Consider the following 17,523-nt stretch of genomic DNA (forward strand, 5'->3'; position numbering starts at 1 on the left):
GAGTACTTTCTTGAGGGTAACAGGTACGGGATAGAAGAAGAGTCCATTCCAGGCTCAGTTGTGGACTTTGGTCAGCTACAGATGAATTTCATGGATAATTCAGGAAAAAGAAAATGGACTTGGGTCATGCTTTGTGACAGCCAGACCAAAACCCAAGATGCAATGATACCATCATAATCCCAGAATGTAATGTAATTTTCATAATTGGGAGTTAGTGCTTAAAGACACTAAAGTTAGAAACAACAGCCCCAATGAGTCATTTTGCATTAAGTTTACTAGGAAGAAACATTTTTCATGATTCCTCAGTGGTCCCGGCAATTATGTCTTTGAAAGTACTGCGTTTCCTTTTTTTTTTTCCTTTTAGAGGTTTGCAAATTTTGACCAACAGGAATAGATAATAAGACTGTGCTTTAAACAAACTTAAAAAAAAAGTATGTTGGTACTTTTTATCAATGCCCATTTAATGCACTATCATCTTAGGAAAGTGATTCCAGCTCTGTTTCTTCCTATCTCTGGCAACAAATGGGTGGATATATCAGAGATAGTATTTGTATGAAAATATAGTCTTCATACCTTTTGACTCCTCCCTGATGGAGCAGACAGTTTATACTTGATATGCAGAGAGTGGAACAGTTTGTCCATCGTGTCAACCCAGTTCTCAGGGGCACCTGGTGGTTCGGTAGGTTGAACACCGGCTCAGGTCCTGATCTCAGGGTCATGAGATGGAGCCCCTGTTGTAGGGCTCCTTGCTTAGTGGGGAGTCTGGGATGCTCTCTCCCTTTGCCCCCCACCCCATGCTTCTGTGCAGGCTCTCACTCTCTCTCTCTTTCTCTCTCTCAAATAAATAAATAAAATCTTAAAAAAAAAAAAAAAAAAAGAACCCAGTTCCCACCAGGTAAAACAACCTTCCAAAACCTTCCTTCTGCTCCCCTTCCTTTCCAGCCTGTACCCTTAGCACATCATTTGTAAACATTGTCATGGAGGGTTTGGGTGCTTTAATTTGTGCGTCTGAAAGGATGGACAAAATTGACCATTTCCAAGTGACCAAAGCAAGTCTGCTCCCTTCCTTGGAAGACTGCAGAAGTATTTGCCTTTCAGTACATTAGATCTGCAGCTACATTAGTTGTCTCTGTGTTTTTAGATTTTGCAAAAGGAAACTGAAATCCAGCAAGTCGTATTAGGAGCCCATTCAAAAAGTGAACAAAAAAGCAAATGAAAACAACCCAGAACGACGTGGTGTATTTTTCACTTTGCGTTTTGTAGGCATAAGTCCCTTCTTTATAATTTGCAATTTTTTCTGAGAGGTGGTGGATTTTCACTTCAGAGGCAAACAATATCATGACAAGACAGCCGCAGGAGCCTGTAACAGAAGGAACAAACAATGTGTTGGCAGAAATATTTTCAGATTGTAAGGGACAGGGAAGAGGGTCAGTGCGCAAACTGAAGAAAGCTTTTATCATCGTCCTCATTTGCATTCTTCTGCGAAAATATATCATTTCAAATTGGTAATCATGAGCCTGATTCTCCAACTGATGGATGGAAGGGCCTGGGTTATGTCTCTGAGTGAAGCGGACTTGGTGGGGGTGGGGAGGGTAGAATCTAGCTGATCTCACCAAGACTGGGAGATGTTCCTCTCTGTGTGATGAGAAGGTTGAATTGCTGGACACCTTAAGATCACAGTGTTGGAATGAGGTTACAAAACAGCCACTGCTATGATGTGGTTTTAAGAGAACAAATTTCTCTATACTTCGTAGGCCACATAGGAAAAATGTCAGTCATACAGCCCCCTTGTGGAAGGGCCTAGGGCTTCTTTTGGAAGGGCTACTTGACTTCCCCTCTCCTCCAGCTCCCACCTGGCCACAGCTGCCCACAGGAGTCCCTGGGCAGAGGGAGCCATAGATAAGGTGTTGAGGCAAACAGTATTTGTTCTCCATGTTTCTAGTAGAACTCGGGATTTTTACCTAGACATGTGGCTGCCTTGAATAAAGGCTACATTGTTTGAGGAGGAGTGGAATGTAGGGGCAGGAACGTTTCCTTGAAGTCTGCATGTATCAGAGCCCTGCCCTTTCTTTCCCCCCTTCCTCCATCGTGTAGTTGAAATATGGATGCAATGGTTGGAGCTGCAGCAGGCATTTTGGAGCAGGTGGCCTCAGAAATGCAAGCCATGTGCTATAGAAAAACGAGAAAGGAGCAGTCTGGATCCCAGACACCTGGAACTACCAGACCAACCCTGGATTTCAAACTCTAGGCTTTTATGGGAAAGAAAAATAAATCTCTATTTTGTTTAGTCCACTATTATTATTTCCCCCTCATTTACCACTCATTGGTAGCCTAATCTAAACTTAACTGGTACAGCTGAGGTCTGGGGTGAGCTCTCTGCAGGACAGAGGCACTCCATACTGAGTGGTGCCTGGAAACTCTGATAGGCCCTCTCTCACTGCAGATGGAGAATGGGAGACCCCCAGATGGGTGGATGGCACAGGGGGCCGAAGCAGGCGGCAAGATCGGGAACACAGTGGAGAGCCAGGATCCAAGGACTTCTACAGCTAGTGTTGATCCCAAGCCACCACACTGGGGTTCCAGCTAATAGGAGACTTGCTGAGCTGGTCTTCTGACTTAGGGCAGACTGCTTTGGATTCAGACCCTGAGTCTTCCACTTACTCTGTGAGATTGGGCAATTTTAATCTCCAAGTCTCAATTTTCTCACCTGTAAAATGTGGATAATAAAGATGATGCCCAATTAGCAATTGTTATTAGAATTGACATATAAATGCTTACTAATTGGTAGCTATTCCTATGAATTTTATGTATTCCTTTCCTCTCGCAAGTCCTTACCATAATCCCTTATCCCACCCCACCACACACCAAAAAAACCTGACTGTATCAGATAGGCCCCCCAAAACAGAGTGCATCACAGCGCCTTGTTCCTCCAAATACTCTCCCATTAGGCTTACGACTCCTTTAGGAGGGGTAAGTGCTTTTTGCTCTTCCCTTGCTGTAATTCAAACACCCTGGGAACAGCAATATAGTGGCTTAAGTTCCCATTCATTAATTCACTCATTCATTTACTGGATTCGACTTGTTAGGTGCCAACCACGGGCACACTGGTGGAGATTTAAACGTTATAGGAAATGGATATGGTTTCTCCTCTAACAGTATAATCGGACAGGTTAGACAATTATAAACCCATTGCAGTGAGTTTATGTAATAGCTAGGGAGGTACAGGTGGCTGGTACTGAGAGGATAGATAGCATCATGGAAGGTTCTTTGGAAGTAGCTGTAGGAAAAGTCAGCCGAGTGAAGGGATGCTGGACTGTGTGGGGAGAGTGGTCTGGACATGAGAAGCTGTATGCAAATGATGGCCCCATTCTTTTCCCAAAGGCCAGGTTTGGGCTGAGATAGAGGAAGAGAATGGATCGTGTGAGGGTAAGGGCTGAGGGGTGGGGTGAGCAGGGAAGGAGAAATCACATTTCTTCTATTTTAGAATTTCTCATAGGATTGACCCATCAGCTTGATTGTCATCCTAATATACCCCCAAATAATCAAATGATCTAGTTTTCTTGAAACTTCACTTCTCGCTGGCCTCAGAGCAGTCGTTGAGAATATTCTTTTGTAAAATTTGTCAGCCTATTTTTGTATTCTGAACTTAAAACCAGGGCTCTCCCCTGGCAAAACCGTATTATTCCTTTCTTGTTAGATCCAACAAAGAGGCTGCAATGCTGTTTTCTCTTTATCTTTTATTTGAAAATTGTGGAGAAAATGCCATTGCTTTTACCAAAAGAGCCTTCTTTGTCTGAGGAGATGGTGAATTTCAGACAGAAGCGAAACACTGTATTTCCTTAGTGCTTGAAAGGAAAATTCGAGCTCGGTTTCCTTTTCAAGTTGTTAAATATTTTAAAGGTACTACTTTGTTAAGGAGACAGCATCATAGTGAGACTGTATTTCAAATTCCCAAAGTAAAGGTTGTTTGGGGTATCTTCAGACTCACAGCCTTTCACCATAGCTAATCATCCAAGCGTGCGAGCTCCCAAAACAGAGTGCATGGTCCAGTAGTTGAGAGGATGGTCTGGGATTCTGCTCTGGATTCTGGAGTTGACCATGAGGTCACCCTTGTTGTTTCAGAGACGGAGCATAGTGACCTAGCTTGAGTTTCTGCCACCCTCATGACTATGAAGAGAGGCGAAGGGAAACCACTCACTGTGATATTAGGATATCTTTGCTTCTCTCTGTCCATGGCTCTAAAAGAGATGTGGGACCAAGGATAACTACAACTTACGAACCAAAAGATATACATGAAATGTATCTTCTCTTTGTGGCCTGGCTACTAGGCACACAGAGAGAGGTGTGTCAGGGATGGGGGTGATGGTGGAAATAGGGCTTAGCACTTTTCTAATATGTCCTTTAGTCCCCAGCAAGGGGCTTGTGCTGTGGCTCCCACATTTGGAGGGTGCTGCTCTCTCTCTCTTCTAGAAAGACCCCTTCCCACAAGGAGGAATCCTTGAAGTCAGTGGGATGAGCCCATCTTCAGTCCCTGACCCACATTCCAGACCATACTCCCAGGACCTGGGAATTCCCTCCCCACACAGCTCTGAGCACATTTCCAGGACTGCATGTGCAGCTAATCTTCCTCGGGTAAGTCCTCCCAAGGGCAGACTTTGTGGCTGGTGCTGCAGAGACTTCAGGGCCAGCTATTTCAAGGGCATGGTCCGAGCTTGCATGCTCAGGCGAGTGTCCACACGTGTATACTTGAGGCCCATTACAGTGTGGGTGGAAGCCAGCAAGGGGAGGGAGATGGACAGACAGGGGCCAGCTGTCCTCCATCACCACATTTGGGTCCAGAATTCTAAATGTGAATTTGGCCTTCCAGGTCCTTACGGGGAGATGTTTGTCAAGGCAGAAGGATAAAACGTGTCCCATTGAATAGTTTATTAGCTCATAACTTTTAAATGTTTGGACATGGGGTAGATGGGCTTTCATTAATACTCTTGCTCAAGGCCTCACAAATGCTAGGATCAGGCCTGCACGCTTCCTTCTTCCTTTTCCCAGTGATCCAGGCATACCAGGAGTCCAAACTCAGCGGGGGCCATTGGGACAGATGGCTCACCTGTTCATCTGACCAACACTGCTCCGGCTCATAAGAAAGGTTAGAGTACACTAGACGTAGGAAAGCCTGCCAAGACGTGCTCCAGCTAGAATTTGGAACGTAACCAGGCACAGGACCCAGGTTTTGCTGCTTTGCTTCTTCCCCAGAGACCAGCCATTTTCCTTTATGTGTTTGATTGTCCTGCCATCTGGCTGGTACTGTAATATTTTTTCCCCTGTAATGACTGATTACTGAGTTAATCCCTGACTGAAAAGGATAGCTGAGTTATAGGACTGTCACACAATGAATTACCAGTCAATTAACAAACATTTGTAATGTGCTAGACACTGCACACTCATGACCGTCCTCTGGCAGCTGTCTGGAGCTGCGGAATTGGATACCTCTCTCCTCCAGCCCTTACAATATAGGGAACAAAGGTCCCAGCCAACAAGAAAGCTGCCTCTTCATCCCTGGCTGGCCCTGAAGCTGACTATGCCTTTAGGGGTGGGAACATCCTGCCAGGATCCGTGGGAGTCCAGGGGACCAGGGGTTTCAGTGCAAACGTGTCCTCGAGGGTGAAAAAAAAAAAAAAAAAGCTCTGATACATTCTCCTATTATCACTAAGATTGTATTTTGGGAAATAATAAATTAGAATTTCAATTCCATTTAAAGTAATGGCCAGCATTTCCAGAAAGCGAGCACGTCATCTTTAAACTCTCTTATAGATGACAAATATTAGAGGCATTCCATTTCCTCTACAGAGTGATAAATTGATCATTTCCTTCTTTAAGGAGTCTTGAAAGATGATAAATGTGGGTGGGAAAGCCACAGCTTTGCAGGTGTAGGCACTAATTTTCTGTGAAATCGTGCAATCTCAGTAGAGAGCCAGCTAGCAAAGGTGAGGTCTCCAGCAATAATTTCTTCTGCAAATGAAAGCAGTTCTGACTCCACAGGGGTACGGAGACCAATGGCTGCCATCCAGAAGAGGGGCAGAGGGACAAGTAAAGCAAGTTAATACCTAAGAGTAGATTTTGAGGTCGTGATGGGGAGCAATTTGGTCCTGTGTTTCTGAAGAGCGGGTGTGGATGGAGGAACACCACCAGTTGGGTCCAGCTTTTTCTCCTTGTCTTCCAGACTGGAAAGTGGAAGAGCCAACATCTGACTTACCTTTTACAAATGTCACGTTAGTGAGAGTGGTGCAAAGAAGAAATGATCTAAAAACACAGTCTTTTTCTGATTTGAATCGCCTTTCAGAAAAGGAGGCTACCCTTCGTTGTCAGGAAAGACACAGAGCTCCTTCCGCTTTAGTCTTTTATTCAACAAGTATTTATCGCATGCCTACTGCCCTGTTGCGGGCGCACGGATACAGCCCTGGATACACCCACAGAAATCCCTGTCCTCGGGGAGCTGCCAGTGGTGGGGACAGTGGAAAAGAGTCAATAAATAACAAGATAAGCAAGGGCATACACGAAGGAGAATAAATAAAGCAGGGAAGGGGGTGGCCAGGGGAGGCGTCAGGTGGTGCTTTGGAGGTCCTAGCAAGGACTTGGGCTTTGACTCTAGATCAAAGAGAAAGGGAGACACGTGTGCATGTTTTGCATAGGATGGGAGTTTGCCATTGTGATGGAACAAGATTGAGCATCTGCTCGCACCAGGGTCATGGCCGGGTTTGGGGCACAGTGAGTTAGACGGCTCTGTTCTGGCTCCTTCAATGTGAGGAACCTGGACTACCGTCCTCTCGCTACCCTGCTGCCACCTGCGCCTCGGAACAGGAGCCCTGGTCCTTTGCCATCACGGGCTGGCTAATATTACTTCTCTCCTTCTGTGGCCTCCTTTCTAAAGTCTATGCCGGGAAACTAGTAGAATGTTTTCATTGCCAACTCTTCCTACCACCGTCAGGTCCGGTGGCTCTGATGCCTGGACATCCCTGTGTATCTTCTTCTTGGACTTTGGGTGACAGCTCCTCCATAAGGTTGGAAGTGGATAGTCTGTGACCACCAGCTGCCGAATAACATGCCCTAGACATAGTATAGAGGCCGGGATATTAGGAGTACTAATCCTGATATATAATCTAAGCTGTCCTCTATTTTTGTCCTGCTCTTTATTTTCCTGTCTATGTGTTTCATGTGTGACTGTGTTTTTTTGTCTTTGTCTTTTTTTTATTTATTTGACAGAGATAGAGACAGCCAGCGAGAGAGGGAACACAAGCAGGGGGAGTGGGAGAGGAAGAAGCAGGCTCATAGTGGAGGAGCCTGATGTGGGGCTCGATCCCACCATGCCGGGATCACGCCCCGAGCCGAAGGCAGAAGCCCAACCGCTGTGCCACCCAGGCGCCCCGTGACTGTGTTTATTTATGTTCTATGCCATAGTTGTAATGATCATAATTAATTAAGCCCGTATTAGGAACATCCCCCTTTTATGTATTTATTTTTTTTAAAGATTTATTTATTTATTTGAGAGAGAGAGAAAAGAGCAGGGGGGAGGAGCAGAGGGAAAGGGAGAGAGAGAATCTTAAGCAGACTTCACGCTGAGCATGGAGCCTAATGGAGGGCTCAATCTCACAACCCTGAGAGCATGAGCTGAGCCAAAATCAAGAGTCGATGCTTAACTGACTGTGCCACCTAGGAGCCCCAGGAACATCCCCCTTCTAAACGAAGGCAGTTATCGTATTTGTTTGCCTTGCTTGGTATAACTCATAACATGATGCTCTGTGTAAGAGAAGACACAATAAATATAATTTGCAATAAGTCCTCATTTTGGAGGTTTTCATCACCTCTAAAAGGCCTGAGTCAATACCTTTCATATTATTTTCAGAGAGTATTCACCAAACGATCTAGGATGTTCTGTGATTGATCCATGGCAAGGCTTCTACCTAGCCTGCTCTCTTTTCCTTGCAGATCTGGGACTCCACCATCAACTGGGAAACTTCTAGAATGGAATATAGAAAGGCAGACACTCATATATCAGTGCTCCAGTGTGAAACTATGGATCCAGTTACGTCTATGCTCAGCTGCTTCTTCTCTGCCTCTCTCTCTTTCTCTACTTCCTTAAGTTGTGTACATCTTTGTCTCTCCTGCTGTATTATAAACCTTGAGAGAAATGTTTTCCACCGCTTGCCCCATTCTGCCTTCCTCTCCCATTTCCTCTTCCATTTATGCTTTCAAAACGCTCACCATTCAGCCATACTCTTGAAACATTCCCATCTTACAGCCTCTTGGTTTTCCTTCCTCCTGTCTGGACACACCTAGTCAGTGTCTTGGCTGGCCCCTCCTTCCTCCACAACGCAAATACGAACCGACCGTGTTCTTCAGGGATTGGTCCCATGCCAGTTTTTTTCTATCTACATTCTCTCTCTAGATGAGCTCATCCATTTCCATTGCTTTAAATAATATCTATATCCTGACAACTCCTAAATTTATGTCTTTTGTCTAGACCTCTTCTCTGAGCTCCAGACTCATATATCCCACTGGCTATTTGCCATATCTGCTTGGATACATCCTAGGGTCTTAAACTCGGCATACCACAAATAGAACATTGATTTCTAGTGCTAAGCTCCTCCTTCAAGCTCTTTCTTGCCTGAAACTCTAAGTCTGTTCCTCCTCTTGTCTTATTCATCTTGGTTAATGCCACCACTGTCTACTTGCTTAAGCCACCTGCAAAAGGTTTTGAATTTAGTCTCAAAATTTTTTTTGAATCCATTCATCTCTCTCCATGTCCAAGGCAATAGCCTGTCTTTCACCAGACGTTTCTTAAAAGGTGAATCAGCTATCCGACATTTTCTTAAAATCTGAAAGCTTCTCAATGCAATGAGAATCAATTGTAAAAGATTTACCATGGCTTTTGAGGTCTGACGTTAATTGGCATCAACAGGTCTTGCGGATGATTTTTTTTTTCTTTTGGGCCATTTGTCCCTCATTACCTACTCCAGGCACATGGGCCTTCTTGCAGTTCCTATGGCAAGCTGACCTCTTTTTCTAGAGTGTTCACGTGTGCTTTCTCCTCTCCTTAGGAAAGTCTCTGGGGTCTTCAGCTCCTTTGTGTCCTTGGAACTAGTTGCTGACCACCGCATCAAAGCCCCATTCCCCCTTTCCCTTCATTCTCTATTCTAACAGCACATTTATCACCCTTATTGGAATGATTGTCATCTTTAATTACTTATGTATGCTTTTGTTTGACTCTCCCACCAGACTATAGATTCTATGAAGGCAGGCCTGTGTGCCTGATTGATTGGTTGTGATATCTAGCACCAGTGCCTGTTATAATGGCGGCCACATAGTGGGTTCTCAGTCAGGGTTTGTTGAATAAGGGAGATGTATGCACCTCAATCAGTGGTTCTCAATGCTGGTCACACATTAACATTACCGAGGGAGCTTTAAAACACGCTTGTACCCAGACTCCACCCCCAGAGACTCCAATTTAATTAGTGTAGCATGGGGCCTGGTGTCAACATTTTTAGAAAATTCTTTAAGGGATTCTAGTGCATGGTCCAGAAAGAGAATCCCTGCCCAAAATGAATTAAGGGGGACCATTAAGGTATTACTAAAATCCTAACTTGGGGAAAGATTTCTCAAATCTAGTTTATAATTGACAAGATGAGAAAGAGCAAAGGGACTGAGTTGCATGTGTCTCGTGAACAATGACAGTGGACAGAAATGCAGCACGAAGAAGGCTGAGGAATGTGATGGACCAAACCGGAAGCCAGGAGAAGTGGAAGCAATATCTGGTCCAGGAGGGCAACAGGTTATCAGGCCATAGCATGAGCCAGCTGTGGTGAATAAAGCATTTGGTGGCCTAGTCTGCAGGTCTATTCCCTTTCCTGCTTTGTGTCCAGGGTCTGGCATGCACATTGGAACACAGAAGGGGATGCTCAGAGCACTGTTACTCCGGCTGTGTGGAAGGAAGACCCCTTCCCTTTCCTTCTCCCCCATCTTCATGCCTCAGGATGCCAAGCCTTGGGTCACCATCCAGCAAGGGGGTAGACAATAGGCCCGAATGATAGCAGCACAAGGAAAGGGGGAATCTTGGGGAACCCAGGGGTGAGTGAGAGAAGAGAAAGGAGATCCCAGGAGGAAGGAATTTTCCCTGTAGACGGTGAGGAAGGCCACCTGGGTAGAGAAACAGGGGAGGAGACTCAGTGGAAGAGAGCTCACCTCCCCACCGTGGGCCAATAAGGGGGTCTCCAGTGGAGTGTGACTCACACGGGAACAAAAGGACTTCCTAATACAGGCTCTCCCTTCTTTGTGTGTCTCTGTTGGCTTGGAGTTACAGTGTTTGTGATAAGGCTGTAAGTCCCCATCCTCCCACAATTAGGGTGTAGAGCTGGGATCTCCGTGAATATTACAACTTCAGATAAACATTTCCAAAACGCCAGGGGTTTCCAGTTACTGTATGTAGATTGAAGCAGAAGGTAGTCTGTGATTCAAGAGTGATCTGTTTACCCCAAAGGTCACCAACGATCAGTCCATTTGACCCTTAAACATGTTTTTTCTCATGCACAGTTTTTAAAAAGTTATTGAAATTTTTCGTATTTAACAAATAAGGATTTGGGGCTTAAAAAAGTAGATAAGGTGCAAATACTAGGCCTTTTTCTTCTGTAGGACAGATCTGGAGCTGGCTCCTTCTTTTCCTACTCCTCTTCCCTTCCTTCTCTCATCCACAAACCTTTATTGAGGACCTGCTTTTGCAGCAAGTTCAAAGATAAATAAGATATAATGTAAGCCCAGGGTCTGTGTGTCCCCGCATATATTTCTGCGCTCAGGTTTTCTTTGCATTAGACTTGGCCGAGGGCCGAGATAAGATCTGGGACTTGGATTAAATTCTGCATTCTCTGAGTCATCTTGCTTTTCAAATACTGTTAGTTCGGTCATCCGTTAGAACTGTCAAATAATTTGTCTTCCAAATGGGCTGCTCTTCTGAATTTCATTCAGAAGCTGGAGTGCGAGATGGTTGTGCCAGTTAATAAGCGGTTGTAGCTCAGCTTCGAACCAGTGCTTTTTTTGCTCTGCTTTGTGATGCTGGGTCAAGACTCCCCCGACTCTCTCTCGACTGGACTCATCGTCTGCCTCCTCAGCTGCTTCCCGTTCTGCTCTGTCAGTACTCAGCACTGGGGAGGGGGCACTTCCCAAGCCCTTTCTACCCCCCCCCACCACCACCGCTGGTGTCACACGACACTGTCATCTCCTCAAAGGTCTGACACCCAGCGCCCTGGCCTCTCTCAAGCACCTGGGTTCTGGTAACTCCAAATTCTTCCCTCGGTTCTTTCAGCCCTGGGAATGGCAGATGCTTTCTGAGATTACCATCTCCGAGTCACCTTAGGGTCTCCATTTCCTGTCACCAGTCCTCTAACACCTGTTCCATCAGTTCCTGACAGCCCCGGTCCTCAAACCTGAGCTTGCATCAGAATCACCTGAAAGGCTTGTTGAACACATTGCTGCCCACCCCCCGCCCCACCCCAGTTTCTGAAGCAGTAGCAGGTTTGGGGCGGGGCCGGAGAATTTGCTTTTCTATCAAGTTCCCAGGTGCGGCAAATGCTACTGGTCTGGGAACCCCACATTAAGAACCACTTTAGAACATTGTGTTCCCTTGGTCAAAATAGTGTGTATTCTGTTTTCTGGTTGGCCTCTGATTGATTTGATGGCCTTCACTAACATAGCACACCGCCCAGGTCTACCAGTTTGGTTTGGTATATTGGGGGAGAGGGGAGCTAATGCCAACATCGGCTTCTCACCTGGGCCTGCCCATGACATTGAATCACTGTCTCAGTCTGTCTGCACCTTGTACCTGTGCTCTTGCTCCTCTGCCCTTATCTCGAAGCCCTTTAAAGGTTTCATCCCTCCCCTCTCTGGCTTCTGTCCTGCCACCTCTGTGGGCCTGCTCTGCTAATCCCATCCCACTGGAATTCTGATTTCTCTAAACTGTACTAAGTGCCCAGGTGCACATCTCCTTCCGGGTTTGCTTTCTCAAGTCCGCAAACATGTGTCGAATTGTTTACTGCGTGCAGAGCCTCATGCTGAATGCTCTTGCTGGAGATACACAGATGAGAAAGACTTAGACTCTGCCCTCCTAGGGTCTCCGTTTCCGCCCGATTGAACACTGTTATCTGCTGGTGAGAGACATGGGGGAAATAGTAGCAGAACCCCCACTGGAGAGAGAAGTGCTTTGGGGAAGCAAATTATTTGATCAGCAAGAAGCGGATGAGGTAAGGCTCCAAGATGCGCGCTCAATTCCGAGTGGGTAAAGAGTGTACCGCACTGCGAGTGAGGGAGCCCGTTGACCCAAGGCTCTGTTTTCTAGAGAGGGGGCTCTACAAGCTTGTGGCTGGCCTCGATTTGTGCTAGGGGAAGTGAGCAGTGGCCAGAGAGAGAAGGGCCTGGGGCCCAGGGGCAGCCAAAGGGTAACGTCAGAGGAGAAGGAAACGGACTCATCGAGATTTTCAATCTACTGTTTGTTGGTGTGAGTTGTGACCTCTCTTGTCTTCCCCGTGGAATCCTTAAGAGAACTGCAGGTGCTTCCTGGGAGTCTGACAGAGTACTAAGTCCTTTTGCAAGTCTGAAGTGGGGTGAAATCAGAGACCTCTGATAGAAGAAGGGCTACATGCAAGTTACGCGTACAGTTTTGATTTTCTCATGTTTCTCTTCTCCTGGTAAATGTATCCTAAGCGCCTTGCGGCACTATCTGGAGTTTCTATGCTCTTCCATCAGCCTTAGTTATTGAGTAGGACGTGTTTATTGATGGACTGATTTCTGAGTTTAGAGTTTATTCTTTCCCAGACACACCTATCATTATGCTACACAAAGTACCTATAAGCCTGAATATGACAACTTATGTGGGCAGAACACTGGTGTTTTACTTTTTTGGGATGATTTTTATTTATTTTCCTGATCGTGAATAAATACATGCACATTACTGAACATTTGGAAATACTAAAAAGTATAAAAAAAAGTAAAAATCACCCATAATTTCACTGCTCAGAGGTAACTACTATGAACAGAACAGATGAGCTCTCTCTCTCTCTCTCTGTGTATCTATAGGGAAGCTAGAAAGAATACATGTACAATATAAATATATATGCTGTCTATATATACTCCAATTCGGTTCATAAAATCTTATTATTATAAATCTTATATTTATAAAATGTTACACAGTTTTATTCACTTAATTTTTTGATCCAAGCATACATCCTTTTGATTACATCTTCAAAGATATAATTTAATGCCAGCGTTTATCCATATAGACCATCACAATGTAGATCCCAAATTCCCTCTTGTTGGATAATTACGTTTTTCCCCACTTTGGCAATCATACCTAACGCTACGATGGACATCCATGTCTATGAACTGTCACTTACATTCAGGTAGACCTGTCTTTTGACACCTCGGGAGGCACGTTTGTCTTTGTGTCAGATAGAAGTGCTTCGAAGTAGAAGTAGAATTTTGTACTCACCTGAAATGAAGCTCGAAAGATACAACCCCAGTGGACCATGCAGGGTTTCAAAGGGCTTGCCGAAAGCGTTGTACGTGAAGAGGGCTGTTCCCAGCATGGTTAGAATGACCAGGACTGTGCAGAAGAGGATGACGTTGATGTGGATGCTCGCGGGGATCACTTGGAGCAAATCTGGGAAAACTAAAGAGGACACCAAGATTAGAAGACGTTGCGTTAGTGGTAGTCGGTGAATGTAATTTCAAAAATTAAATCCTTCTTTGTAACTTCAAAAATCACTAAAATCCTTCAGATGAATACATTCTCACTTACTAATTTACGGGGGATTTAGAGGAAGGTTTAAACACAGGATTATTTTATAGAACTCACCAGTAAAGACCAACAAAGAAGGGATTTGAGGGAATCGTTTCTGCCCTTGGTCATATGTAATCACTTAAATAAACAAGTGCTGGTGTTATAACCAAACCCTGTGCATGCTGATGACCAAACTTCTAATGACATTTCTCAGTAGTCATTTTTTTTTTTTAAAAATCTGTCTTGAAAGGACATTTTCAGTTTGAGGATATTTGGAGGAGTCCAAACATCAGGAACTATTTCTGTTTCCTTTGCTCCAAAAAAGAAAAAAAATGGTTTCTAGTCCACACCAAGATTAAAAAATGGGGTATTTTCAGTCAACTTCAATATTTTGATGTCGCACAAGCTGTGGGAAAAAATTTCTGGTGATACAAGAAATATTTTCCATTTAGAAAACATGCCAAATCTATTTCTAGATTTTGTGTTCAGGGCAAGTTTTTCTTGTTTGCAGAGGAAATGAAATACTTTATAAATGTAGGGTCTCTCATATCTGGTGAGGCATCAGTATGCTTAACATCAGCAAACCTGGCAAGACCAATCTGGGGAAGTTCAGTCCATTTAGTTTCCCAAACACTTATCAAATGTTTCTTAACTTATTTACTGAGCACCTAGTATGTGCCAGGCATTGTTCTAGGTGCTGGAAATAGAGCCATAAAACAAGATAGATAAGGTCCCTGTTGTTTCGTGGAGATTATAACCTAATGGGAATAAACAGACAACCAATAAATTTCGTAGCTAATCCCCAAAGATGGCCACCACCAATTCTTTCCCTCCTATTACACACATGGCACTTCTCTTTTAGAGGAATTTATTTCTCAATCCCCTTGAACCTGGGCTGGTTTGTGGCTGCTTTGGCCACCTGAATACAGCAGCAGAACTAGAGCGTGCCAATCCTAGGCTAGCCCCTAAGAAGATCAGCCGTTCCTACGACTTTTCTCTGGGAGGCTTGAGCTGCCATTCAGGAAGTCCAAGTTACTCTGCTGGAAAGAAAGGCCACCCAGAGGAGTACCAGGCACGGGAGGGAAGAGTATTGGGGTCCAGCCCAGAAAAGCCTCTGGGTGACTCCAACCCCAGCTGCTGCTTAACTGCAACCCAATCAGGACCTAGGCAGTTGAACTAATAAATTTTTGTTGTAAGTCCCCAAGGTCTGGGGGGCGACTATGCAATGGTAACAGTAAGACACTTTGACAGAGCACTGCTACTATGGAGAAATGAAACAGGGTAATGGAATTTTTTTTTTAATTGTATTTATTTATTTGACAGAGATAGAGACAACCAGCGAGAGAGGGAACACAAGCAGGGGGAGTGGGAAAGGAAGAAGCAGGCTCATAGCAGAGGAGCCTGATGTGGGGCTCGATCCCATAACACCAGGATCACGCCCTGAGCTGAAGGCAGATGCTTAACCGCTGTGCCACCCAGGCGCCCCAGGGTAATGGAATTTTGAGTGAGTGAGTGAGTGGATGTGGGTGGTGAGCAGAGTTACACCTGAGCTGGTACCTGAATGCCGGGAAGGAAGTGGCTGTATAAATATCTGGGGAAGAGCAGTCCCAGGGAAAGGAACACAGCTGGGGCAGCAGCGAGCTGAGCTGGTGAGCCTGGTGAGTGAGAGGAGGTGGAAGTGGGATCCTGAGGCTGGGATCAGACTGCTGCACCCGCTGGGTCCTGGTCAACTGACCACAGTAAGGAGTTGGCTTTTATCTCTAAATTCACTGGGAAGCCACTGGGGAGTTTTAAGTAAGAGAGGGACATCATCTCCTTCATGTCGTGAAAAATCAGTCTGGCTGCTGATTAGCGTGAATAAGGGGGTGAGGGGAGGGAGGAGGGAAGCCGTGGAAGCAGGGAGACCCAGAGGCAGGGAGTATTCACATTGGCAAGAGACGGGGGCCTGACCTAAGGTGCAGCAGTAGAGATGGTGGGCGGTTACCAGGTTTGGAATCGATCTTGGAGATAGAAGATAGGACTTGTTGAAAGAAAGGAATCAAGGATAAGCAACCGAATAAATGGTAATGCTATTAACTGACATAGACAAGTAGAAGGTGTGGGTCTGGGGACCCCACTCCGTGGGGAGTGGGAAGTGAGGCAGGAGTTCTGTTTTAGATATTGGAAGTTTGAGTTACGTCTAAGATATGCAAGTAGAGGTGCCAAATAGGATTTATGTGTCTGGAGGTCCAGGGAGAAGGTGGAGGTATTTAGAGGTATTTAGGGACAAGGGTGAGGCAAGCAAGATACCTAAGGCATACAATTTAAAGGGACAGTCACTCTCCAGGGTCAACCCCCTCTTGCACGTGCTCAAGAGTGAATGTCTCCTTAAATTTTATGACCTAAGGGCCTCCATGACCTCATCTTGGTATGTAAAGCCTGAGGAATGGCTATCACCTGTGGAGAAACTGTAGCTAGAGGAGAGAAGGAGCCTGTGGCTCCCCCACGTTGACTTGCACAGGAGAGAAGAGAAACAAGCCAAGGAGCCTACGAAAGAGAGCTTGTGAGTTAGGAACAAATCCATGGATGGAATAGCAAAGAAGCCAAGGGAAGAAAATGTTCCGAACAATGATGTGAATCTATAAGACCAGGTATGAAATGATCATTAAAATATGTTAGGTTAAAAAAAAAACAAAACCGAAACCCAAACAAATAGAAATGTGCATTTGGGGAAAAACCAAAGGGGAATGTATATAATAACAGATATTTAAGTACTTACCTGATTTCATTCTCTCAACAACCCACCTACTACAGGAAAAACTAGGGCTCAGGGGCGAGGTAACATCCCAAGATTTGTACTTAGTAAGTGGTGGAGATCTGAACTCCTGTCCTTACTCTTAACCACCATGCTACAGTAGCCTCAGAAATGGGCATACTCATCCATACAGATACCATTTCTAGAAGCCTACACACAAGACTTGTAACAGTGCTTCTGGAGAAGGAGACTGAGGGATATTTCATTACGTATCTTTTGGAATTTTTTTTTTCTTTACCACCTTGGAAGTATTCTCTCTTCAATGAATACATAAATACCTAAAAAACAATAATAATAAATGGGTAGATATTGACTGTGACTTCTAGATTAAAGGAGGCTTCAGGAGACTTATTACTAGATGCAACGTATGGATACTGTTTGTGATTTGAACAAATGCTTTATAAAAGTCGTTTCTGAGATAACCAGAGAAAATTGAACATGGACTGGGTATTAGATGATATTACATAACTGTTACTGGTTTAGTTCGTTATGTGAATGGTATTGTGGTTGTAATCTTATTTCTTTTTTGCGGATGTACTTTTAAAAGTCCTTCTCAATTAGAAATGATGTGGATGGGTAGATTGGTAGATAACATAAGGAAATTCCCCAGCTGCTTGGAGGAAAGGCAGAGTGGCAATATGGATGTTCAAGTTTGTGGGTGCTAAGCCTCTGCCCCCCCCATGTTCTGGGGGCACAGAGTGAAGCAGGTAGTCTTATTCCTCCACGCCCTGCCCTCCTGAGTTTCCAACTGCTGAGACCATACCATCCATCCCACCTGCTATTCTTCGCTCCATCAGCTGTTGATTTGTTTTTTTTTTTTAAAGATTTATTTATTTAGTTGACAGAAAGAGACAGCCAGCAAGAGAGGGAACACAAGCAAGGGGAGTGGGAGAGGAAGAAGCAGGCTCATAGC

At 44.9% G+C, this 17,523-nt stretch overlaps 1 protein-coding gene across 1 annotated transcript in view; it reads right to left on the reverse strand.

Moving 5' to 3' along the window:
• Positions 1 to 1,094: 1,094 nt before the first annotated feature.
• CLRN1 (clarin 1) overlaps positions 1,095 to 17,523 on the reverse strand; it is a 35,411-nt gene continuing 18,982 nt past the window's right edge. Inside the window, exons 2-3 of the mRNA XM_045812704.1 lie at positions 13,526 to 13,705; positions 1,095 to 1,360 (exon numbers count right to left, since the gene is read on the reverse strand). Coding sequence (XP_045668660.1) covers positions 1,095 to 1,360; positions 13,526 to 13,705 — 446 coding nt within the window. The remainder of the gene's footprint in view (positions 1,361 to 13,525; positions 13,706 to 17,523) is intronic.

This window comes from Ursus americanus, chromosome 20, assembly GCF_024610735.1.
Source record: "Ursus americanus isolate L20-20 chromosome 20, mUrsAme1.1.p, whole genome shotgun sequence".
Taxonomy (NCBI): domain Eukaryota; kingdom Metazoa; phylum Chordata; class Mammalia; order Carnivora; family Ursidae; genus Ursus; species Ursus americanus.